Raw genomic sequence first — 25,162 nt, 5'->3', positions numbered from 1 at the left:
AGAAGTAAGAAAAGAAAGGAGAGATAAAAAACTTATATAAGAAAGATTAGATCCATTATTCATCTTCTTCTCCATTTTTCTATCATCTGAGTACTAACAAAATTGTCTGGAAAATGTTGACATGCACTACACTAAGATCCTATCTTTCTACCTTCTTCCCTTCCACCACCATAAAGGTCACAAAGAAGCAAAGAGATCCTAGACCGCTATCTTGAAGAAGAGAAAGCTAAAAGGATGAAGTAAAGCCTGATATTAGACCGGTTTGACCAAGTCAACATCAACAATGGAGGAAGATCAAGTCGACTAGGGAAAAGTCAAGTCAGTAAAGAAAGAAAATTAATCAACAAACCGAAAAAGGAGGTAGAAGACCAAAGTTCAAAGCCAAGTCTTCCAATATAAGGAAACAATCGAGCTGACGCCAACAAAAAGGAGAGCTGAGCTAACCAATAAAAGAAAAGTCATTACAACTTCAACGGGAAGCTGAAAGTGAATCAAAACACAAAACCAAGAGAAAAGCTAAGGGCTAACAGCAGAAGTCGAAGTCATTAGCCAAGGAGATCGATCATAGCACTAAATATAGTAGAAAAGACACATACTAAGGTGTGAAAAGCTAAAAGGCTTTTAGATTTGGGGTTAAACGGTGGGAGGACTTAGATCGAGAAAGTTAGAGGACCATCATTAAGCAAAACAGATAAAAGATCAAGGTCGACTATCTCTCTGATCTCCTCACCGACTATTGACCAAGAAGATATCAAAGAAGTATAGGAGAACCAAGGTCATCTAGAAGAAAAAAAAGAGAGAGGGACAGGGCTCAACATACAGGAATGACACACATCTCGATGAATGGAAAGGCCTAAAACCCTTCTCCACAGGGTCTTTTACCCATCAACTTCATACAATGATATATATATAAGGTCCCGTTCAATGGCCAACAGTTTGGCAAACACTTTTTCAAAACATGGGTTAGAGGTCTTAGAATGGGCTGATTTTTGGTGAGGATGATCTCTACGGTGAGGAGATCATCCTCACCAAAAATCAGCTCATTCCAAAACTTCTAGCCCCAGTTTGCAAGTTGAAAAATCGTGAACCGTCCATTTTTTGTAAACCATTTTTGATGGGGTTAGAAGTTTTGGAATGGGCTGATTTTTGGTGATGATGATCTCCTCACCAAAAATCAGCCCATTCCAAGACCTCTTACCCATGTTTTGAAAAATGTGTTTGCCAAACTGTTGGCCATTGAACGCTACCCATATATATATATATATATATATGGGAGCGGTTCAACAGTCTTAAAGTTTGCCAAACATTTTTTAAAACATGGGTTAGAAGATTTGTAATGAGCTGATTTTTTGTGAGGATGATCTCTATGATGAGGAGATCATCCTCATAAAAAATCAGCCTATTCCAAAACCTCTAACCCCATCAAAAGTGATTAACAAAAATTGGACGGTCCACGATTCTTCAATTTGTAAACTAGGGTTAGAAATTTCAAAATGAGCTGATTTTTGGAGAGGATGATCTCTTCACCGTAGAGATCATACTCACAAAAAATCAGCTCATTCCAAAGCTTCTAACCCATGTTTTGAAAAATGTTGGCACAATGTTTGGTAAATTTTAGGGCCGTTGAACCGCTCCCTATATATATATATATATATGGGTCCTGTTTGACACTCAACCATTTACCCAACAATTTGCCTAACATGCTTTGTCCTACATGGGTTAGAAGTTTTAGAATATGCTAATTTTTGGTGAGGATAATCTCTACCAAAAATCAGCCCATTCCAAAATTTTTAACCCCATCATAAATGATTTACAAAAAATGGATGGTTCACGATTTTTCAACTTGTAAACATGGGGTTAGAAGATCATCCTCACCAAAAATTAATTCATTTTAAAGATCATCGTCACCAAAAATCAACCTATTCCAAAACTTGTAACCCATGTAGGACAAAACATATTGGGCAAATTGTTGGGTAAAGGTTGGGTGCTGTGCATTTTCATATATATATATTTTGGATAGTGGCCCACTCTTGACTGATGATGTTGATGATGATGATTGAAGTTATTATTGAGTTGGTCCACCACACATTAGATTTTATACCAAGTGTGTAATGAGATGACAGACCTTTGTTTAGGTCTATTCATTTGGTACCCTATATATACACTTGTGAGGTGAAGAACAGAGTTGACATATTCGAGGCAACCGGCAACTGGCTACCAGCAACCAAACGTGGTGTGTTCTACTTCTTCCATGAATTTGCCGCTCAGGCATTAATGTAAACACAACACTGTCTGCAAAAAACCGAGAGAGAGAGAGAGAGAGAGAGAGAGAGGATGAAGTACGTAGTGGTGACGGGAGGAGTGGTTAGTGGGCTTGGAAAAGGCGTCACAGCGAGCAGCATCGGTGTTGTTCTCGAGGCATGTGGTCTTCGTGTCACCTCCATCAAAATAGGTTTGGTTGGCCTCATGGGTTCTTGTCTTGATGAGTTTTTTTTTTTTACTCTGTTTTAGTAAAAATTTTTCTATGGGTTTTGATTTTTGCTGTTGATTTAGTGTTCATGATGTGGGTCTTTTTAGTTTGGCGTAAAATGCTATTTTTCTCTGGCACGATCTCTGTTCTTCCCCTGTTTGACTGGTCTAGGTTGAGAAACATTTTACTTACTTAGTAAAGATTTTAAGCCTTATTAAGGGTCGTTTTGCCATATAAGTGAAATCCTTTCCAACTCAGTAAGGCTAGTCGGACTCGTCTAGGTTTATAGATTTCACATGGAAATATTGAATTTTTATTTGGAATCATCAGTTTCCTCACTGTTCTATTAATTATGTTGATGGGTTTCGGTTAAATTTAAACTTCCTTGTTACTATTCTAAGTCGGAATCGGCAATTTAACACTTTATTTATTCACAAAACAGCAAGATAACGTTGGTAGAACAATCATTGACAACTTTCTAGACTGAGAAATCAGATTATAGCAATAATCCAGTCAGAAAAATTACAAAGAAAAATAAGAAGGGATGAAGGATAAGATGTTGGATTGATAGTCCATTTCGAGGGTGGATAACCTCTTGTTACTGACTTCTTTTCTTCCTGCCTTTTCTGTCTGAATCTTCCAATCTATAACTAAATGAGGAGTTAGAAATGTGTGGATGAGAATCATTTGAAATAACTCCTTTTGATAACCACCAATAGTAGTTTGTCAAGAGTGGTTGAAGATGATCTGAGCTTCAATTTGAATTTGAATTCTCTAACTGTCATATGAAACTGTACTCTCCAACTATCATCTGAATTTGAATGTCTGTATCATGGACCTGGGCCTAATCATGTGGGATTATGGATGTTGGTACGTGTATGCTGCCAGGGGTGGGGTGAGTACGTACCATTCCTCAACCAATTATTGATTTTATCAGTTTTGATGTTTTGGATGCGAAGTTCCTCTGTGTGTATGTGGGGTCGTGGGTACCTGCGGCTTTCTGTCTATCGATTTCTTCTTACATAGGTACAAACATGGTTTAAAATATCAGAATGTATCAGCCCATACGTATTGGTATCGAGCAAGATCGATACGAAACATTAACCCCAAAACAATTGAATGTTTTGGGACTGTATCGTGTATGTATTGGAAGATATCAGTTTGTATTGACCAATGCTGTATTAGTTTTTTAATTAACCAAAACATTCAATTGATATGATAAATGTTAAGGCCCAAACCAATGCTCCAAAAATACCTAGGCATTAATGGAGTGGAAAGTTTAAGTTTTAACCTAGGAATTATAACATATACCTCCACACTTCACTTATCAAAAAAAAAAAATATATACCTCCACACTTCAACACCCTCGTTGGCCCACTTTATGGCGAGCCCTCCCCAGCTCTTTGGTTCTCTTTCCAAGTACCAGGTATCCCTTTCTCTTCCTGGACTAATCATGGTGGCCCACTGTGAAAGACCCTTTCAACATCCCATACTATGGCGAGCCTTATATTTTCTTTTTTCTTCAGAACCCCTTCCATAACCCATACAGTAGAGGAACCCCCCCTTCCATTACAACCCCTTCCGTATCCCATACTATATAGGAACCCCCGTTTTTTCTCCCCATAATTGTCTCCCCATGACTCGAACCCTAGACATGGGGTTGGCTTTGATATCAAATGTTAAGACCCAAACCAATGCTCCAAAAATACCTAGGCGTTAATGGAGTGGAAAGTTTAAGTTTTAACCTAAGGATCATCATAACAAAACTGATACCTAATGTGATATTGTGATATTGTCTCTTGAATTTGATATGAAACATTGACCAATTATTGTCTTTTGAATTTGATCAATACAAAACATTGAATATCACAATATTGAATGTGATATTGTCTCTGGGTTCCCTGTATTTTAATCTGATCGAGTTTTAGCTTATATAAAGGTCTGAAGTGATTCAATTTTTTTCCACTGTTTCTCACTTTTGTTTGTCTGTTTATAAGTACAGATCCTTACTTGAACATGGATGCTGGTACAATGTCTCCATTTGAACATGGGGAGGTATTCGTTTTGGACGATGGTGGCGAGGTTTGCTTTCTTCTTTCATCCATCTTTTAATTAAACTAGGGATCACTCTTCAAGACGTGGGTTATTGTTAATTGAAATAATGCAATCTACATGTTTATCTCTATGCTTTGCATCTGTTCTACTGTGGATTCAATCTCTAAAAAACAAACTTTTTTCCAATCTAACAATGCTATCCCTTTATGTATTTCATGTATGTTTCGGGATTCAAAAATCTTGGGTTTCATCAATTTTGTACCTGTTTTGCTTCTTAAAAAGGTTGATTTGGATTTGGGAAATTATGAACGCTTTTTGGATGTGACTCTTACTAGAGACAACAACATAACCACTGGAAAGATATATCAGGTGACTAAATTTCTTCCTTATGAACACTATTCTACTATTCTTTCTACAACTACATCATAAATATTCTATGAATTTCCTCAAGACACTTTGTTTTATATGGCTTTAGTCTGTCCTCGAGAAAGAAAGAAAGGGCGATTATCTTGGGAAGACTGTCCAGGTGCTATTATAGACACTGATCTGCTATTTGTGGGTTTTGTTAAAAAAAATATTGGGTCTTGTTAACATGTGCCCTTAGGGCACACGTTAACAAAACCCTTTATTATTTGTCATGTAAAAAGAACTATACAAATGATTCTGATCACAATGTCAAAATGATAATCTTGTAATGAACATATTTGAGTGAATTGTAGGTGGTTCCGCACATTACAGATGCCATTAGGAACTGGATAGAATCTGTGTCTCTGATTCCGGTTGATGGAAAAGAGGGCCCGGCAGATATTTGTGTGATAGAGTTGGGTGGCACTGTAGGTATGAGCTATATTGATAAAAAAGAGCTATTCTATTGTGTGTGTGGTGTTGCAAAAATGAAAGTTAGTTGATATGTGCTTTCTCCCATCCGTTATAAGCGATTTCATTATTTTTTGTACTAGGTGACATTGAATCGATGCCATTCATTGAGGCTTTACGACAATTGTCATTTTCAGTTGGTAAGATTTCATTGTTTTCGGATCTTCCTAGAAGCACAGTTTTATAGTTTGTCATTGTAGTAGGAATCTCGGTCTCCCTATTTCTTAATACTATAGTTCATGCTATCATATTGTGCGTATTGTGCGTATGTAGGTCTATTTGAACCACTCGGTGGGCCTACCTTTGAATTGCATGGTCGAACCTGATAAACTATTTTTTCTCTCTTCGAATTTTAGGCCATTTTTTTTGGGCTCTCTGAGAATATCTGGTCAATGTGATTTCCCTCTAAGCCTCAATTCTGTGAAAAAAAGTGCCCAAGAAAAGAATATATCTGATCAGTGTGATTTTCATGTGGGCACACCTAATAAACTAAATTTTCCAAACCTTTCGAACATTGTTTTTATGGTGATTTTTTTACATAGAACTCAATTCCAAAACGCTCAATAACTGGAAACATAAAAGCTATTTAAAATTGAGTAAACCATTGAAATGAAAGAACAAGAAAAGAAAATTGTTAGCTTTTTTTTTTTGCACGTTAACTTACCTTGATGGATAGTCAAGCACTTAATATGTTACGGCATTATCAGTATGGATCGATTAAAAAGTATTTAAGTATATTTATTTGATTAAGAATAAGATAATCAAAAGTACTCAAACTCAAACATTTAAGATAACCAAGTTGGCAAGTTAATGACCAATCATGAATCAACAATAATCCAAAAACATTTTAGTTCTATAATCTAATCAACCATAATCCATACCTTATAACTACTTAGATTTTGAATGTACTTGTGAAGGGGGAATTTTTTTTTCGTTTTACAAGTACTTAACTCAAAATGCTGGATACTTCTTTGACTTTTTGTGTATTTTTCAAGCACTGCAAATTTGTAGGATGTGATTAAATCAAAGTTGGATGAGAAGTGATAGCACAGTTAACAAATGTTCCAAAATGAGAAAACTGGGGCAAAAGAGATGGGTTGTGGGTTTTTTTTAGCGTTCACGTTGGGTTGTGAAAATCCTCTAAAAAAAGAGCTGGATGATGAATTAAGTCATATTCTTTTCGGTCATTTTTATATTAGTTATGATTGAGGTGAGAAGTAAAATTTCTTTGGAAGAAATTTGGATGACTATTTTATTTTGCACGATTGAAGCTTTTGCTATCATTCGATGAGGGCTTAAACCTTATTTACTCCAGATTAGGCCTCAAGGTAAAACTTGGGCAACTTGCTTTGAGGTGTGCTTTTTTAACAATGGGTTGAGAGAGAGAGAGTTACAAAGAAAGATTCAAAAGTTGGGAGAGGCCATGGCATTTCTTCTGTATTTATGTGCCTGTTTCAACGAATTTACGTCATACGTAATATTCTTTACTCATTTTTTATTTTAATTTCCTTTTCAGGCCAGGACAACTTCTGTCTCATTCATGTTAGCCTTATACCAGTGTTGGGTGTGGTTGGTGAGCAAGTAAATATCCATGTTTTCATCTTAGTTTAAAATGATTTAATTTTACGAATTTTTTTGTGTTTTGTTTCCTGAGTTTACTTTCTTCTTGGAATATAAGTTTCTCCATTTTGTGTTTCTCTTTATGTAGAAAACCAAGCCAACACAACATAGTGTGCGGGAATTGAGGGCATTAGGTTTGACTCCTCATCTATTAGCATGTCGCTCGGCTCAGGTACTTTTTTTTTTCCCTTGTATCTACCTGTACACAGATAAGATATTGAAAGGAACTCGATATCTTTGGCCTAGAAATCTGATGTCAGATCTGTCGAATGATTGGTGTTTAGTTGCACCCGGTGCTTAAACCAGTCAGTGCAACTCAAATGTCTCATTTTGTTCCTCTGTTAGCCTGGTTTTACACTGAAACCAGATCTCTAGTTATTTGTTCCCAACTCTTGCTGTTGGTTGACAACTGGTTCCCAAATTTTCCCTTATCCATATGGGTTGCTTTGAATGCAGATTGTTCTGTAGTGTTCTTTAAAATCTTAACCATTACTTAACATTTATTGGTCTGCTTCCGATTTCTAATCGTTACTTCCCCAGATGTTGAAAGTTTAAAGAAGATACATATATATTTTGGCTGTTTCTTTTTCAGCCTTTATTGGAAAATACAAAGGAGAAACTTTCACAGTTTTGTCATGTGCCGGTGAGTGTTTGATGGTGAATTTTTCTTTATGACTTTGAAATGAATTTTTTCTTCTTCTTACAATTGTGGATTTGTTTTTGTTTTTGTTTTCCCTTTTGTTTCTTAGATTGGTAATATTCTCAATATCCATGATGTTCCCAACATTTGGCACGTTCCTCTTTTACTTCGGGTGAGTTCAATAATATACTTTTTAGTCCCTTGAAGCTTGTTTACATGTTCTTCACCCAAGCTTCTGACCAGCAAACTTAATTCCAGAACCAAAATGCTCATTATGCTATTCTAAATCAGCTAAACTCCTTCAGGTAAGTTTTCATATTTCTATTCGTCTTCTTTGATGTCAAAGCTTTAAATTTTGGAGTCAGGTTCCTCATAACCATCACAATGGTGCCAATATAACATGATTGAGTGATTTGAGTCTTTAAATCTTAAAAGTGCCAGTATCTTGAAAACAAGATACTGGGTGCAGCGTGGTTAAACATGTTAACTGACTGGTTATGGACGTTTTGTTTCAGCATTGCCAAAACTCCTGATTTGCAAGAATGGACTGACAGAGCAGAGACTTTTGATAATCTCACCAATTCTGTTAGTATTGACGGCATGTAATGTTCTGCACTTTAAAGTATTTCTCTCCTGGGAGTAATACGGATTAAAGATGCCTTATTTTGTGCAGGTCAGGATTGCATTGGTTGGGAAGTATGTTGGCCTAACAGATTCATATTTGTCTGTAGTAAAGGTATGATGATAGCCTTAACCCCACAATTGGTTTGTGTGTGAGTAACGGAGACAAGTATCCTCATTATTTCTGTGATTTTCTACAGTGATTTCCTAATCCAAACTTTTCTTTGCCAATCATCAAATCATCAGCAAAGCCTTATTCCAAACATTTGGGGTAAAAATTAAAGGCCCTAATATGATATGGGGTGTTAATATAAATTCAATTTGCCCGTGTCAATCTAATTGCTTTTGGGAACTAAATAGAAACCAAGTAAAATATCACATACACAATATTTTTTAGAAAGGCCAGTGTCGATGTTCTAAACAGTTTGATCGAGTTAATGACTGTTTGGGCTGTGGACCTTTATTCCCACAAAGGTGGCACTTTGCAATGAATTATTCTTGTACTTTGGAAGATTTGCATGCTTTATATCCATTCCAAAATAGCCCCAAAGTTTACAATTGATTCTTAGAGGAAGTCAAGGGTACACATGGGTGGACTTTCTTGACTGGGACCTTTATTTTCTTCTTTCCATGCTAGAAGATTGCTTGTCATATCTTTTCTAAGTAGTCATTCCTCTTTTACATCTACTATAAAGAATGGTAAGGGTTTTAGATACTGTAAGTTTAATATGGTTAAATTAAGTTAACTACTTGTCATCATTGTGCTTTGGTACATGGCAGGCTCTCCTTCATGCATGCATTGCATGTTCTTTGAAGCCATCAGTTGACTGGATTGCAGCTTCTGACCTTGAAGATGACACTGCGAAATCGGTATATGATTACTAGAAGTTGTGTCGTGGGTTCAGATTTCAGATTATGTCAGTATAGATGAGTATGCCATTACCTAAGAATAGTGTTATTCATACAGGCACCAAAAGCTCATGCTGCTGCATGGGAGACTTTAAGGGTATGCTTTACTTTTGGATTTTTTTTTTTTACATTGCTGTTATTTTCTTGCTTGTGGAAATCATCATATTTTCTTCAAATGAGGTTGGCTCATATATGTCAGCCAATACCATTGTAATTTGCACACCGACATGTCAAAGAAAGTTACAATCGCACTAATAATATGCCAGCTCTTCCTTGTATCTAAATTATGTCATATGGCTTCAATAATCAAAACATGAGGTATCTATTGGTTACACAATTGAGAATTAAGAAAATATAAAAGTGTCAAACCACAAAGATGGTGTTGAAGCAATTTCATATTATGGGAGTTGCCGTCATGTTGGGCTTCGCTTTGTATGCGAAGCCTTATCCCAAAGGTTTGTGGTCAGCAAAATGAATCTTGTTCCTCCTTTCAATTCTGTTCAAAGCTACATCTTTAGTTATTGAAAGTGTGTTCACATTCCCTTTCACTAGCTCAATCCATTGTCTTTTAGGTCTTCCTTACGCTCGTTTAGAACCTTCAACTTACATATTCCTTCTAACTGGGGCTGTAAATTTTAATCCAACTCCCGCTTGTTCCATGGTGCTAACCATAGAAAACATTTTATTGATATATGGCGATGGTGTTTAATACATTCTGTGCCTTTAATCCAATTCAAGCTGACAAATTTATATAAGGGTCACCATGACCTGCTTTTGGTAACTTTGAGGTGTTATAGATTTGGTGATATTTATCAGCAGGTTTTTTTTTTTTTTTTTTAATTTTAAATTTGTGTGATTTTCTATATTTATGCTATTGCGAAGAATCTTGTAGTAAGATTTCTAGAAAGAAAATAATCGATAATATGGGGTTTGTATAGGTCATCGCTATCTGAATTTTTTCTTGACAATTAATCAATATTTGCAGAATGCAGCATGTGTCTTGGTTCCTGGTGGATTTGGTGATCGTGGTGTGGAGGGAATGATATTAGCAGCAAATTATGCCAGAGAAAATCGTATTCCCTATCTTGGGATTTGCTTGGGATTGCAGATATCCGTGATTGAGTTTGCTAGATCTGTCTGTAGTGTTCCTTTTATCTCAAGTAATTTTCAGTTCTATATGCCATTTTAGTGTATTTTCATTTAACATTTATCATTTTGTTATCCATGTTGGTGCTGGAACTTGGTCAGGTTTTGGGTATGGAAAGAGCAAACAGCGAAGAGTTTACACCCAACACACAAAACCGTGTTATAGTTTTCATGCCAGAGGTATTTTGTAACCTGAATAATCTCAGAGAACAACAGGGCTATTAATCAACCAAATACCCTTTGCGCAATCTTTTTCTTCATTACTTAAAATTGGCTTGCAGGGCTCGAGAACACATATGGGAAATACAATGAGACTGGGATCTCGAAGGACATTCTTACAGACTCGTGATTGTGTTACATCGAAGCTGTACGTGACAGATCTGTTACATTTATTTTTAATCTATAAATTCTAAAAAATATACCAATTAATTCAAATTAGAGAACCTAGAACAATTCAATTTTTCTCGAAGATGCTTTCTTTTCTGTTTGTTAGGAATTTGTATGAATATGTTTTACATCTGATCTTAATAACATACAAGTTGGGTTTTGGTGGATTAGCCCTCTCTACAAGTGGGCATATCAGTGGATGTGGTGGATGACATAACCGTCCAATCTGTCAAATTCTATCGGAGGATTTGAAAAAATATGGTGTACATCTAGAATAAAAAGTTTATATTATAGATGGTTAGGATCATCCAGCTGGGTTAACTTCGACTAAGAGAGCTCTTATGTGGGAATAATGGGTCTCATCACCTGGCATGTATGCTGTGGTGCTGCTGTTGACGATCATCCTCTGACCCACTGTACCTTAGATTTACTTCTATGATTCAATTTATAAAACTATTATATGGTCCTTGGACCCATGGGTACCTAAGATTTTTTTATTTTTTATTTTTTTATTATAGTTTTTATTGTTGTTTATGTAAAACATATTCCTGTCGTCCAATTTACATGCTATATATATATATATATATATATATATATAAAAGAGTGATTTTTTTTTTTTTTTTTGGTTAAATTTTAGATACCATTTTTCGGATTATGTGGATGAGCGCCATCGGCATCGTTATGAGGTTAGTCCTGAAACTTAAGTGGCATGATATTTAAACATCTTCTTTCATTATAATGAATTATATTCCAAGCCCCAAGGCACAGGATTGTCTATACTACGGTGTTATCTACATTTTAATAATGAAAGCTGTATGGTGTAGGTGAATCCAGAGGTTATCGATAGGCTTGAAGAAGCTGGCCTAAAATTTGTTGGGACAGATGAAAGTGGAAAACGAATGGAGGTATAATATGCTCAATATGAACAAGTTTGTGTGTGTGTATACTCGTGCGTGCTTGTGCTTGCATGCATGTATAATAGAAATGTAACTCTGTCATATCTTCACTATGCAGATATTAGAGCTTCCAACTCATCCATTCTATGTGGGAGTGCAATTTCATCCAGAGTTCAAATCACGACCTGGGCGGCCTTCTGCTCTATTTCTAGGTACAATTTGTTGCAGCAAGCACACATACCAAATTTTCAATGTCATAAAGATATATAAATCCAAAACCAGCCTTGATGCACCAGGAATTAATATACTTCAAATATTTTTTACATCATTATTTACATTAATGAAATTTTAATATACCCTTTAAAAAAACCAATTTCAAAGATTTCCTTAATATCACCATCCATATATTTGGACATGTTAGGATATAGGGCTTTCATTCATCTTTATTTTAAATGCATCCCCTACTCTTCTTTGGAAGAAATTGTGAGTAAATTTTAAGCATTCTGTACAATTGTGAGTAAATTTTAAGCATTCAATGTTCCTTTTTATTTGAATTTTGAGTAAATGCATCCCCTACTCTTCTTTGGAAGAAATTGTGAGTAAATTTTAAGCATTCTGTACAATTGGAAACATTCACAAACCAGACGTTTAAAATCTCTATTTTTAAGGGTCATTGTTGCAATTGTAGGGCTTATATTGGCAGCAGTGGGTCAGTTGGAAGGATATCTTAACAAGCATCAGAATGGTACCTAGCATGGAATTTACTATCTTCTCAATGGCCTATATATCATTCTTTACAAGGTAAATTTTGTTAGGCTACAAATATCTATCATTGTTCAGAGAATGTGCTAGAAGCTTGTGAAGTCAAGTGTGCGTACTTCACGTGCTGTTATGAATCTCCCAACAACTATTCGCAGATAAACAATTTTTTTCTTTGTATCTGCACTTATGCTACATACCTTAATGTGTAGAATAACACATCGAAGCTCTACATTGGTGGACTTATGATGAGGCTAATGGCTCTTGATATGGATATCAATAAGGTGGTGCAATGTTGAACTACTCTTACATGAATGATATATACTCCTTGCTGAACTGAATTACTGTAATTCCTCTTTATTACGACTCTTATGGGTACATTGGATTAGAACACATCAATGTTTGCTTGATTATTTAAAGCTTAAAACCCACTTCCAAGAAAAAAAAAAATCTAAGTGTTTGACAAATACGTATCTAGTAAAATAATTATTTTTTAAGCTTCAGCATCGAATCACATCAGCCTTGGAACCACAACTTTACAACTCATCATAAAACTTCGAATCAGGTTTGAACCAAAAGCATTACTGTCTCCGCTGTATGTGCTATGTTGTTCAAAACTAGGATGGGAAAACATTATTGCTGTGACCAAAATTAACCAAATTCACTTCCTTTCCATGAGATCCAATTATTTCTCTCTGATCAAAATTAGCCAAATTTACTTTCCTTCCAAGAAATCCAGTTATTTAGATATAGATAGATCTGTAGTATCCAAGCACTACACCATTTCATCAGATGTTCTTAGTAAGTTCGGATTTTACATGACTTGGTCTCTCTCTGATTCACACACTCACAATGAAAAAAATTGTTCCATCATTAAGGTTTTGATAAAAGGTAAAAAAGAAAAAAGAAAATAGTGGTAAAATCCCATCTGAACATGGGGTTGAATTTGTTGAATCAAGGTGAAGGAACGATTTATTTTAGAACTCGTAAACACTCGAAGAAAGCTTGAACACAGAAGCTTTCAGTACTTACAACAACGCCGCAATGTCTATCTCATACACAAGAATGAATGAAAAATAACAGAAAGATAAAAAGAAGAGAAACAAAACATGAATTGAAAGACATTCTTCAAATTGTCTTATCAACTCGTTCCACTATCGATCATCTCAGTGTATTGTAGATAAGAAATCTGTCTTTGCAACTTCATCTGCTCGTAAAACTTTGCAATGAACTCCTCCGCCTTACAATCAATTCCTTCATCTTCCAATGAGGCAATTTCAGTATTTAACACATCATCCCCACAACCATAATCTTCTTCTCTGTCATCTCCTCCTCTCAAGAACCCTTTTCTACCTTCTTTGGTATTATAATCAACATAATCATCATTAGAATCAAAATCAAAATCAACCCGAGGTTTTATACATGGGAGATTAGGCATTTGGAATCTCATTGAAGTGGGTCGGTGCATTTTGAATTGGAATAACGGCGTTTCATCAAAGGAGAATTCCTTCTCTCTATAATGGATGGAATTGTGGTTGTTAGTATTGCGGAGGCTTCGAATGTAGTTGGGTAGGAGCCGAAGTTCCATCATTAGTCCTCGTTTAAAGGCACCTCCTTTCCTTGCCCATAATAAGCCTAGTCGTAGAAGATTCCATGATCGCCGGGCAAAAATGGATTTCGTCTTTGACATTTTTGATTGGGTTGTTGTAATAGTAGATTCAAAGCTACTAATATTGGAAGGTGGAAGAAATATAATTTGAAGCTCTATCTATTGGGTTGTGAAAGAGATTGTGGTGTTTGTTTGATGGAGAAGTAGGGAAAGTTAACGGCTATATTTATATGGTGTTTGATACGCGGAGAGAGAGAGACGTGGGCGGTGGACCCCGTGAAGACACGTTTTCTTTTCACAGAGAGGGTATTGTGTCCCTAACATAGTTTTATATAAGTCGTGATTTCCTGACTAATTTTTTTTTTTCACTCGGTATATACTTGGCTGACGTGATAAGGGTACAAAACCATAGATCTTTTTCTTTGGGATACCCAAAGAAAAGATCAACAGTTCTGTACCCTTGACTATATTTCTCATCCATCAAAACTAATAAAACAAATGAGATATGAGATGATTATCGTAATATAATGTGATTAATTCTTTTAGTAAATTGTTTTTACCATGACTATAATTACAGTCTATCAGATAGGTACCCTAAATTACACAAATACCCCACTTAAATACAATAGAGAAATAGGGGTATTTTGGTCATATTAAAATTGATAAGAGCGGGCCCACTCAGACTAGAATTCAGGAGATTCAAAGATGATTGGTTGGTTATTTGATTTTCTTGGTAAAATGTAGCTGTCGCCGTTCGCTCTCTAAATATAAAACAGCACATAAGGCACGAAGACTTTGGACTTTCATGTAGTAAACATTTGCTGATTTAGGCATACCCCTCCATTTTTTGCTGAATATTTGAGATACCTCCACCTCTTTTTCAAGTGGATAACAACACCCCTTGACCTCGTTCTACTCTAGTAGATAAACAGAAAATGACCAATATGCCATCGATTCCATTCTCTAGCCCCTTCATCTTTCTTTCCAAAAATATGCAATCTTGTAGCTCTTGAACCTCTAGAATTAATTATTTTTAACCCCTACTCTACCCATGGATTCAAATATTGGTTCGACATCTCATCTCGTTCGTGGCCAAGCTTAGTTTAATTTTATATATATATATATATATATATATATATATATATATATATATATATGCATATAATTGTAGGATTTTTTCATATGAAATATAGTCCAAGTTGTCAACAATGTGTGAGACGAATCATATGGACTAACCGTCTCGTTGTGCAATGATAAAGAGATGACTCGACGTGAATCATCTCAGTTTTGGATGAGATTTGAAACTGTAATTAAACCTCATCTTCAATCTCTCGTAGAAAACTGCAGGTTAAAAAAAAGGATTACTTTAACCCTAGACTCGAAGCTCAATAATTATCTCCTTTTTGATTCTTGAAAAAAAAAGCTCAAATTTGGGAACGTTTCCTAGATCAAGATCCACCGACTATCAAGTTAGCAAGAATAAAGAAGGTTTGAGTAAAAAAAATCCTTCACTCATGTGATGAACCTCCTATTTATAGACTTCTAAGGTCCTTATTTAATTAGTAACATTTTCTGTGAAAATCTTGCAAATATTCATTATCTTCAATCAATATCTTTCCATGCTTATCTCCTTCATTACATGATGTATTAGAATTCTTTATGATAAGAAGCACTTACAATTAATTGATCTGGGCATACAATTAGTATCTTAAGATCACTAAAAATCTCCTGTTGTGATCACTTTAACTCTCTTATAATTGTTGTAATTTCCCTTTAACTAACCACTCCTTGATTGTGTCCAATTGAGTGTTTAAGAATTCCACCACATGTCAGTCGGCCGAGTTCCTTCAAAAAATCAATTGAGTTGACACGTGAATATCTCAATTAAACCTCTCATCTGTTAGTGTGACTATTGCCTTTTAAGGGTGAGGCAATTACCTTTCCTAACTCAACCTTCTTTTACCTTAATAGATACTTGGAAATATCTTATTGGTCCATGTCATCGAACATAATTACACACTCACAAAACCCAAGATTTTTCTACTAAAAAATCCATCATTTTTTACCTCTAGAAAATCCCATCTCGTTGCTTATGTTTAAATACTGAAGGCGATAATAGAATCTTAAAGCTGAAGGTAAGAGAAAAAAATAATTCCCTAGACGTTGAAGGTAAATTATTCACAAGAGAAAAATCAAGGTATTTTTACTGGAGGCTGAATACAAGGCTGTTTATGCGATTCTTGTCAAGTCTTTCATAGTAGAACAAGGTCAAGGAGTATGCCAGCAATTTGGAAAGACAGAGGTATCTCAAATATCCACCTCAACGTGGAGGGTTACATGTTTAAATCACCCCAAAACATTTGATAGTTTGTTTTTTTGTTTTTTGTTTTTTGGGAGAGAGAGAGAGAGAGAGAGAGAGAGAGAGAGAGAGAGATGTTTCTTGTATTTTGTGTTGCCTAATTATTGTTCAAAAACGTGTATGGGGCGCGTAGGCTATGTTTTGATAACAATTAATTATTATTATTATTATTATATGATTTATTGGTAAATTAGACATTTGATGTATATTTTTAAAGTCTTTTTATGAAGACTCAACATATGAACACGAATACAATACTCCCACTAATATATTTATTTATTTATACAACTTCCATAACATCTTAATTTACATGATTCCCATAGAATGTGTCTCACGTACAAATAACCCCATAATTGTTTTTTCTAGCATATTTTACCAAAATTACAGGTTCAACCTGTTTTGAAAATATTTATCAAAAGAGCCATGCATCTATTTTGGTATTAATTTTTTTTTTTTAATACCAAAATGGGCATCTTCTGTATTGACATTAATGAATATATATTTTTTTTAATTCTAGGTTTCTTTTAGCCATATGCTACACTGACTTCCTACCACATTGCCATCAACAAGGTGTTTGTAGATAATCATTGATTTTCCTCAAGTGTATAATTATTGTATCCCAAGGACTAAGCATATATAGCTCCATTTTGACAAGTCTATTGGAGACTATTTGATTCATTTTTTTTGGATTAAAATTTGAAAAGTTTTTAACTAATCTAAACCAATCAAGGTCAACTTGAGGTTGATTGCATTAGTTCTCACTACAACATTTTTGACCTATTGCGGCGTTTTATAACAGCGGATCATTTTATCCGCCTTTATATATATATATATTGCAGCGGATAATTCTATCCGCCACAATAGATACTCCCGCAAAACGTATATTGAATTCCTATAGCAGCGGAACAGTTTATCCGCCGCTTCAAAACCCAATTTTCTTTTATATAAAAAATTTGGTTTAGTGAGTTTCGTTTATAAATTTTTTTTTAATTGAATATAGCAGCGGATTGGAAAATCCGCCAGTAAAAAATCAATTTTTTTTAAATAGAAAAAGTTCAATTAATGTGTTGTTCTTTATCAATTTATTTTAAATTGAATATAGCGGCGGATTACCATATCCGCCACTATGAAATGAATTTTTAAATATTTAGTGAAAATTGAATATAACAGCGGATTAATTTATCCGCCACTAAAAAATCAATTTTTATTTTTTATTTTTTTAGTATAAAAAGTTATGTTAATGAGTTGTTCTTCATCAATTTATTTTAAATTGAATATAACGGCGGATTATTATTTCTGCCGCTACAGAATGAATTTTTTTAAATATAAAATATTTTATTTTAGTGAGATTGAATATAGCAGCGGATTAATTTATCCGCCGCTATAGGGACTAGAAAAAAAATTGCACATATATTTTTGCAGTGGATCCTTTTATCAGCCCCTATAGGACCTATGCGTTGGAAAAAAAAAATTTCCATCCAATTTTTTTGCAGCGGATCCGTTTTCCGCCCCTATAGGACATATGCATTGGGAAATTTTTTTTTTTCATCCAATTTATTTGCAGCGTAATCTTTTATCCGCCCCTATAGGACGTGTGCATTGGGAAAAAAAATTTTTTCTATCCAATTTATTTGCAGCGGATCCTTTTTCCGCCCCCATAGGACGTATGCAATGGGGAAAAAACAATTTTTATGTGCAGCGGATAAGAAAAGCCGTCGGTAAAAAAATATTTAAAAAAAATTTGACGAAGAGGAAGCCCGCGATTTTTCTTCTCTCTCATTTCGCTATTACAAGCCGTTTCTCCAAACTGATTTTAGACGAGGAAGATCGAGTGAAAACCATTTTAATCTCACATTCCAACAGGAACGAACAAAACAAAACGAGCCCTAAAGCTTGAGAGAAATTTTCACCTTCAATTATGTCATCTTCGATTTCTCTAAGTTTTTTTTGTTTTAGATCGATTTCTCCCATCTCCAATCGCTCACCATCTTCGATTTCAAACCCTAACGAAGCTCATTTTTGATCCTCACAAAACCCTAACAATCTCTCATCTTCGATTTCAAAATCCTATTTGAAATCAGGTATTTCAATTTTATTTCTCCCATCTTGATCTCGTTACACAGCGAGGAGCTACTCAGGAGGAGCGAGTGAGGATCCTCTACAGAAGAGCCCTAAAAAATACTCTAATCTTCTTCTGATCCACCATTTTCATCAAAATCCTATTTGAAATCAGGTAAATCATCTGTTCTATCAAGATGTAAGCATTTAATCCCTCTTTGATTTATAATTCTTCTGTGTGTAAATCTGATGTATTTTTCAAATTTAATGTTTTTTGTTTTTTGTTTTTTGGTGCAATTAGTTAGAGTTTTAGGTCAGTAACAAGGTTCATCTTTTAAAATCTAATAATGTTTCAATAATCACATAAGGATTCCATTTATTCATTTATTTTTCTCTGCAAATTTTGTGTTTTTTTTCCCCAATTTTATGAAGAAAAAAAAAATCTGTGAGTCAGAATTTTAGATCAGTAATGGTTCATACTATACAATCTAATATTGTTCCACAAATCACACAAGAATTCCATTTATATATATATATATATTGGTTGAAGTTAGACTTTGAGATAAGTAATTTTACAATCTAATAATGTTCCAACATTCACTTAAGAATTCAAAGAGAATTAAAAAATTTCCACATTGATTCAGGTGGAGTGACTTCCATGGATGACTTCTTGAAGGAATTCTTTCCAAAAGTTTATAGGAGGAAGCAACAACATCTCCACGAAACGGATTACTGTAAATATAATAACCAGATTCTTCCGCTGTGTTTGCATGTCAACTATTGGTGGAGGAAGCAACAACATACAACTATTGTATGTCAGCACCCCTGATGTGGTGAAGGAATCAGCCTCTTTACACGTCTTTGGATTTAGGAAAACCTTCAACTCTACAGAAGGAGCGTGGTCCTTTGTTTGGACAGGGCATTCTGACTTCTAACGGAGCAATATGGGCCCATCAAAGGAAAATCGTAACTCCAAAGTTTTACATGGAGAAAGTTAAAGTAATTTCTTACTCCAAAGGGGTGTCCCATTCCTATAACATATGGTATCTACGTGTTACCAAACATAGCCTAATAGTATCTTTTTGTAAAAAATCTTGAACTTTTGTTTAGAAAAACGAGATATGGTTCCTAAAAAGGTTTTCCTTGTGAGGAGTTGGTATTTTACGTGGGAAATGTTCTTTTAGGTGCCTTCATAGCCCTCTAGACTTTGTAGTTTTTTTGTACATCATTTGTAGCTATATGCTTTTGTAACTAGAGGTGTTTCCCTTTTTTTGTTCTCTTAGTATAATACATCTTCACCTATAAAAAAACAAAAGAAATAAAAATAGAAGTTGTAAGAAGAAAATGATATTTAAAACATGATATGAATTTGAACACGAGTAGGTTTAGATTGTTAGATTCAGCAATTCAGCAATTCTGTCTTCAAAGATCCAAAACTGACAGCATCTAAACCATAAACTAGTAGGCACTTCTTCCACTAAAAATATATGAAGTCTTTGTGCAGAGCTAGATAGCATACTTAAGAAGAAAAAAGAAAAAGAAAAAGATAGCGTACTTAAACTTACAACTTTTTTGTTTTTTTCGATAAGTATTGAACTCACAACATTACTACAGGAATGAGGCAGGATCTATGGGTGTTCCCTCGACTTTCTTGAAGAGGGAAAGAAAGAAATATATGTTTTTAGCATACGCTAATTCCTTATTATTTTATTGGCTGAATTTTATGTCGTGGCTTTTCATTTTTCTGAATGTTTAGTGTTATAATTAAATCATAGTATGTGGAATCCTCATTTGATTTGCATCTTTAAGTTGTAGTTCGCAGTTGAGATTCAGAATTCTAATTTGGTAAAACCAAAGAACGTGAAAGCTAGAGATGTTGATGTAAGTTGGTGATATAATACAAAATACTTTGGTTGCTTGGATATGTTCTTGTTTTGCAGTTTACATGATCTTGTCAATTTCTCGAAACATACTACCTAAATTTCAGCACAAATGGTACCAAAATGATAATATAAAGATAATCATTTAAGGAATAGTTTCCATACGATAGTGCTACAATTCATGTCTCCCAATAAATTCAAATTTTATTTTGCACTACCTATGCAACAAAGACATTAAGTTATCTGCTATTGAGAATCACATTAATTTGGTTTCATGATATCATTATAGTTCTTAAATGTGCTGGTGATTTGGTTCACCTTTTAGCTACTTCTATCTCTCAAATAAATGGAATTGTCATCTTAACCAATAGCATTGTCATCTTTGCACAGTCAGTTTGTTGTAATGTTGCTTCAAGACAATGTGTCAGACTGTGGGCTGCTCTCAACCAAGTTCAGAAATTGGTGGGGGCGAGGGAGAGGTTGATACCTTTTTAGATGGATTGGTTATTGATTGAAAATTGATGCTGAATCTCCATTGGCAATTGTTATTCCCAGTAGAAACTCTAGCTTGTCCATGATATTGCGGGATGGTGATATATCTTGGTTAGCTTTCCTAGACAGAGTCAAACATTCCAAGTATTCACTTATTTGTGTCTTTGCTTTCTCTTTCTCCATTTGGATCTATAGATATGTTCAGACGTTATTTGCTTGGAATTATCCATCGTATTACATAATTTTTCCTTCACACTTTATTTTATAATTAACACTCAGCAGCTTGACTACACACAGTTTGAATTATCCATCATCTCACATAATTTGGCTTTCACACTTTATTTTACAATTAACACTCAACAGCATGATTACACAGTTTGAGAGACTGCTATTTAAAGGATAAGACATGAAAAAAGTAAGAGAATCAAGATAGGAAATTGTTGCAAACATTTGCGGGGGTTAATTACCCAGTAACTATATATAATATATCGTTTCTTTTCTACTCTTGGTTGCTCTCACATGAGCAAAATCCTTGCTCCGCCCCCACTTATTATTTATCAATCATTGTTATTTTTGTTTGTACATGGCTAAGCATAATTCTATTTTTCCTTGTCGTTCTTGTATATTCATTTTTATAAAACTAAATTTTCCTTTTCCAGGCTTCATATAGGTTTTTCCTTGGATGAGGATTGTGTCGAGATGCTTTAGGTCTCGCACTTCTTATGGAGGTCGTGGTCATTTGGATCTCGGCCAACAAAGGGAGGCAAGCACTAGTAGATCCAAACCTGATCTAATCACCCTCCACCCAATACATTTCCCATTACATCTCTCAATTTTCAGTTCTAGTTGGTTTTTTTCGTCGCACACTAAATCTAGTTGCAATTGTAGAGTCATTGTTGCAAAATTGATAAGGAGCAAAAGAAGACCTTCATGCATTCAGATGAATCAGACATTAGGTATGCTGCCCAATTACACTTCCCAAATGTCAAAGATAACTATTTCAAAATGTAGGACAGTTTCATGGGTTGGTTGGATTTTCTTCATGTTCTTATTGACTTTGTTCATTTGGTTTAAATGTAGGACATTTCTCCTAATAAAGACTAATAAACTTTTGTAGTAACTAAAGTACCAAACTATAGAAGTTTGCAAACACTTTTTAAATACTAACTATATTCTTAATATCATCCTTCACTTTTAGATTCGGAGTAATGGATTTATGATTATATGGGAGCATTTTTTGGAATCTCTACTAGAAAAGATACGGAGGAGATTGAGTATGTTTCTGTGCAGAAGAGGGCCCAGTGTTGGCGAGTGTGGGTGCATGTGTGGGTCAATGTGCATGTAGATAGACACATATCGAGATGAAAACATTCCTTGACAAATATACGAATAGAGAAACATCAGGCCTAGATGAGTGGAAAGAATTCGGCTAGGCTCGCAAGTTAACATAACATCTTGTAACAGGACCAATCTAATTAGCTAATTGACTTTCCAATTGCCAAAATTTGAGAAAATCTCCCATAATTCTGTGGCTAAATGTCAAAATTAAAATTTTTTTTATAACCAGAAACACATTCATTTGTATATATGAACCCCAAGAGCAAGATGCACTTAATAATATTGGTTTTGTAGAGTGCCTTTTTTGGGATGGTAGATCTACATTCCACATCCAAGTACTTGTTTTGCTAGTCAATGAACCTTTGAAGCTTGTGTCAGTCTGTGCTTTAAACTTAATTTTTTGCATGATTTATTTACATTTTGTTTTCTTAGGGGCATTTGATTGATGGCCGAGCAAGTGCTGGTGCAAGTGTTGATTCAGCAAGGCAGAACTTAGCAGCAACCTTTGTTAATGCTTTCATGAATGCAGGTTTTGGTCAGGTAAAATATGTAATTTTAAAGGGATTCTAATGACTGTTAAGTATGTTTAATTACATTATTTGGATCGATATATTCAAGTTTGTTTTTCCTGATTTACTATTTTGAAAGCAGCATTACTGGGAATGATAGAATGGGTTTACTGATTAATCCAAAAGTTTATGTGCAGATCTCTGATGCAAAGTTGCAAGATGTGATCAAGCAAACGGATGAAGAAACCCAGATGTGTGCGCGTGAGCTCCTTTCTTTGGTTGATTCAATCTCAAAGTACAAAGAGTACATGGAATCAACAATTTCGCAAATGAAGAAGGATTTGTCTGGAACAGCCGGAGCTGTTGCAAATGCTTACGAGAGCTCCTTACCAGCTGAGTTTGGTATGCATTCTAGTGTAAGCAAGTGAGTTTCAACACACACCCACTAGCCCATTTGTGCCTTTTTATGCCATCTTAAGTAGAGAGTTTTCACATCCAGTCAGGTAGATATCCAACATTTGATGATGATGTAAGTAGCCAGACCTTATATAATCCTTTCTCACACATTTTTAGAGTCCTCAACCTTCACTAAAATTATGTTTCACAAGTGCCTTATATAAGTCTTTAGGACTGCATTGTTTATTTCGTCAATTACATCTTTTGTTAAGACTCTTGTCTTGAAACATTTTCTTACTATTCTTATTCTTTTACTATAAACATTTTCTTACTATAAACATGTGCAGTTCTTTGGTGATTTATTTATGTATTAGTGTGGGATTAATAAAAGTTAGTGTGGCAATAACAGCTCTCTTATATTATTTATTTTAAAGTTTTCAATCTGTACAGGTTGGAGGACACAGGTTAAATGTATATGTATATATATATATATATGAAAAAAAATTACAGTAGTGGATACAAATTCCGTCTTTTTATATTATTTTTGAAGGATATATAATAATTAAAAAAAAAAAAAACGTATAGCAGCGGATTTTAATATCCGCCGCTATATGTGTTTTATTTTTTTTTAAAAAAATTGACCTATTGCAGCGGATCTTAATATTCGCTGCTATATGTATAATATTTTTTTATAGAAAAATTGACCTATTACAACAGATCTTAATATCCGCCGCTATATGTATTATATTCCATTTATTAAAAAATTGATCTATTGCTGCGGATCTTAATACCCGCTGCTATATGTATTATATTCTATTTATTAAAAAATTGACTTATTGCAGCGGATCTTAATATCTGTCGCTAAAGGTACTACCTGTAACAGCGGAATACATTATCCGCTGCTATACTTAGCGACGGAGGAAGCAACGACGGATCTTTGGTTTCGCTGCTCATCGCCGCAATAACTTTTAAAGGCGGAAAAATCACCTTTTAGCGGCGGAAAAATCCGTCGCTGTAGATCAAAAATGTTGTAGTGTCTCATTTTCTACACATAAGGCATACCGGGGCAGACTTACGAGGGCAATGGCGGTACTTGCCTCCATAAGAATTTTGACAATTTATAAGAATTTATGAGCTACTTTGACTGATAATAGAGGTGGAAAAAAATATCCGTCGCTATTATCCCCACAGTTTTTAAAAATTTATAAAAGTGTTAGCTGCCCTCACGACGACAAAATCCTAACTCCACTCCTGTGGCATATCATTCATCATCTCTCTTTGACAATCACTATGCACCTTTTTATTTCATCAACATATACCATCTTCAAGCTTCATTGATAATTACATTCTTCAACATCATTTGATATCTTACAAGATGACGACAATTGATTTAAGTTTCAAATTTTATCATACTTGATTCGATCTTTGATTGCTATGAGTTTGATGGAGGTATTAGAATGATAGTTATGACCGCATGTAATAAGGTAAAATGTGATACACCCTATCATTTTCATTAGGATTAAGATAAATCTAATCCCCTTTCCAAAGTAAAAATAAAAATAGATCTAATCATATTATATTAGTTCTTTTTACCTTTTTTAGGTTTGTGTTTATCTCGGACTGCTCTGTATCTTCTATATAAAGTATAAACCTTCTTTGGCTTCCCAATAAGGAGAATAAATCCAATTACTTTATTCTTTATACGCTTCACTTGCACTAATGATTAAGAATTTGAATATTAGCTTATTTTCTGTAGGGGTAAAAAATTTGTTCCACCTCGAGATCTGCAAAAATTTAATGATGTCTCTGTGCTCCTCCCATATCTTTTGGATGTGTTTGTATTACAGAGTCTTCGACGTTAAAGTTAGACCATATAAATTTTTTGACAGAGTTTTAGTATAGAGAAATTGTGTACCTTTGATTTGTATGGGTGTGGTGTGTTCTTTTTTATAGAGAATGAGATAAGAATCTCCACTTTTTAGATGTTTCCAATTCCATCGTTAAGAAATTGTGTACCTTCGATTTGCATGGGTGTAACGTCATGAATTTTTTCTCGGAAAAAATGACAATCAAATCGATATGCTTGGTACATTCATGGAAAACTGGACTGGCTACGATATGTAATGTTGCTTGATTGTTGGA

At 34.6% G+C, this 25,162-nt stretch overlaps 3 protein-coding genes and 1 long non-coding RNA gene across 7 annotated transcripts; 3 read left to right on the top strand and 1 right to left on the bottom strand.

Moving 5' to 3' along the window:
• Positions 1 to 2,164: 2,164 nt before the first annotated feature.
• LOC147396101 (CTP synthase family protein) lies at positions 2,165 to 12,729 on the top strand. 3 transcript variants are annotated; one of them, XM_086449903.1, is made up of 23 exons: positions 2,167 to 2,452; positions 4,473 to 4,552; positions 4,808 to 4,894; positions 5,001 to 5,051; positions 5,245 to 5,362; positions 5,485 to 5,541; positions 6,918 to 6,982; positions 7,110 to 7,193; positions 7,614 to 7,664; positions 7,771 to 7,833; positions 7,920 to 7,966; positions 8,177 to 8,246; positions 8,335 to 8,397; positions 9,063 to 9,152; positions 9,250 to 9,288; positions 10,177 to 10,326; positions 10,440 to 10,517; positions 10,619 to 10,704; positions 11,362 to 11,410; positions 11,549 to 11,629; positions 11,739 to 11,832; positions 12,309 to 12,421; positions 12,592 to 12,729. In XM_086449903.1, the coding sequence occupies exons 1-22, from the start codon at positions 2,335 to 2,337 to the stop codon at positions 12,371 to 12,373; spliced, it is 1,686 nt and encodes a 561-aa protein (XP_086306029.1). In that variant the 5' UTR covers positions 2,167 to 2,334; the 3' UTR covers positions 12,374 to 12,421; positions 12,592 to 12,729. The 3 variants fall into 3 exon arrangements, 2 of the variants coding, with proteins under 2 accessions (XP_086306029.1, XP_086306028.1); XM_086449902.1 differs by having other exon boundaries at positions 12,309 to 12,729; XR_015180368.1 differs by lacking the exons at positions 11,739 to 11,832; positions 12,309 to 12,421; positions 12,592 to 12,729 and having other exon boundaries at positions 2,165 to 2,452; positions 10,177 to 10,351.
• Positions 12,730 to 13,520: 791 nt separating this feature from the next.
• LOC147396100 (uncharacterized) lies at positions 13,521 to 14,069 on the bottom strand. The gene has a single exon (XM_086449792.1). It carries the CDS (start codon positions 14,067 to 14,069, stop codon positions 13,521 to 13,523), a length of 549 nt encoding a protein of 182 aa, XP_086305918.1.
• Positions 14,070 to 18,143: 4,074 nt separating this feature from the next.
• Positions 18,144 to 21,573, top strand: LOC147396099 (uncharacterized). Its single transcript, XR_015180721.1, has 3 exons — positions 18,144 to 18,580; positions 19,050 to 19,404; positions 21,437 to 21,573. It is a non-coding gene; the product is annotated as an uncharacterized LOC147396099 (long non-coding RNA).
• Positions 21,574 to 21,596: 23 nt separating this feature from the next.
• On the top strand, positions 21,597 to 23,293 carry LOC147396098 (kinetochore protein NDC80 homolog). Of its 2 annotated transcripts, XM_086451416.1 has the most exons (3): positions 21,597 to 21,733; positions 22,548 to 22,655; positions 22,822 to 23,293. In XM_086451416.1, exons 2-3 carry the CDS (start codon positions 22,635 to 22,637, stop codon positions 23,050 to 23,052), a joined length of 252 nt encoding a protein of 83 aa, XP_086307542.1. In that variant the 5' UTR covers positions 21,597 to 21,733; positions 22,548 to 22,634; the 3' UTR covers positions 23,053 to 23,293. The 2 variants fall into 2 exon arrangements, with proteins under 2 accessions (XP_086307542.1, XP_086307541.1); XM_086451415.1 differs by lacking the exon at positions 21,597 to 21,733 and having other exon boundaries at positions 22,353 to 22,655; positions 22,822 to 23,292.
• The last annotated feature ends 1,869 nt before the right edge of the window (positions 23,294 to 25,162 follow it).

Source organism: Akebia trifoliata, chromosome 8 (assembly GCF_017979445.1).
Source record: "Akebia trifoliata isolate Shusen 1 chromosome 8, ASM1797944v1, whole genome shotgun sequence".
Lineage (NCBI taxonomy): Eukaryota > Viridiplantae > Streptophyta > Magnoliopsida > Ranunculales > Lardizabalaceae > Akebia > Akebia trifoliata.
The sequence above is the reverse complement of the archived record's forward strand: the minus strand, read 5'-3'. Positions and strand labels throughout refer to the sequence as shown.

Excerpts from the sequence above, each read along its gene's own strand:
- LOC147396101 (XM_086449903.1), top strand. The coding sequence starts at position 2,335 with ATGAAGTACGTAGTGGTGACGGGAGGAGTGGTTAGTGGGCTTGGAAAA. Across the intron at positions 10,327-10,439 it reads TGATTGAGTTTGCTAGATCT|GTTTTGGGTATGGAAAGAGC; the intron begins GTCTGTAGTGTT and ends GAACTTGGTCAG. Across the intron at positions 10,518-10,618 it reads TTATAGTTTTCATGCCAGAG|GGCTCGAGAACACATATGGG; the intron begins GTATTTTGTAAC and ends ATTGGCTTGCAG.
- LOC147396100 (XM_086449792.1), bottom strand. The coding sequence starts at position 14,069 with ATGTCAAAGACGAAATCCATTTTTGCCCGGCGATCATGGAATCTTCTA.
- LOC147396098 (XM_086451416.1), top strand. The coding sequence starts at position 22,635 with ATGAATGCAGGTTTTGGTCAG. Across the intron at positions 22,656-22,821 it reads TGAATGCAGGTTTTGGTCAG|ATCTCTGATGCAAAGTTGCA; the intron begins GTAAAATATGTA and ends GTTTATGTGCAG.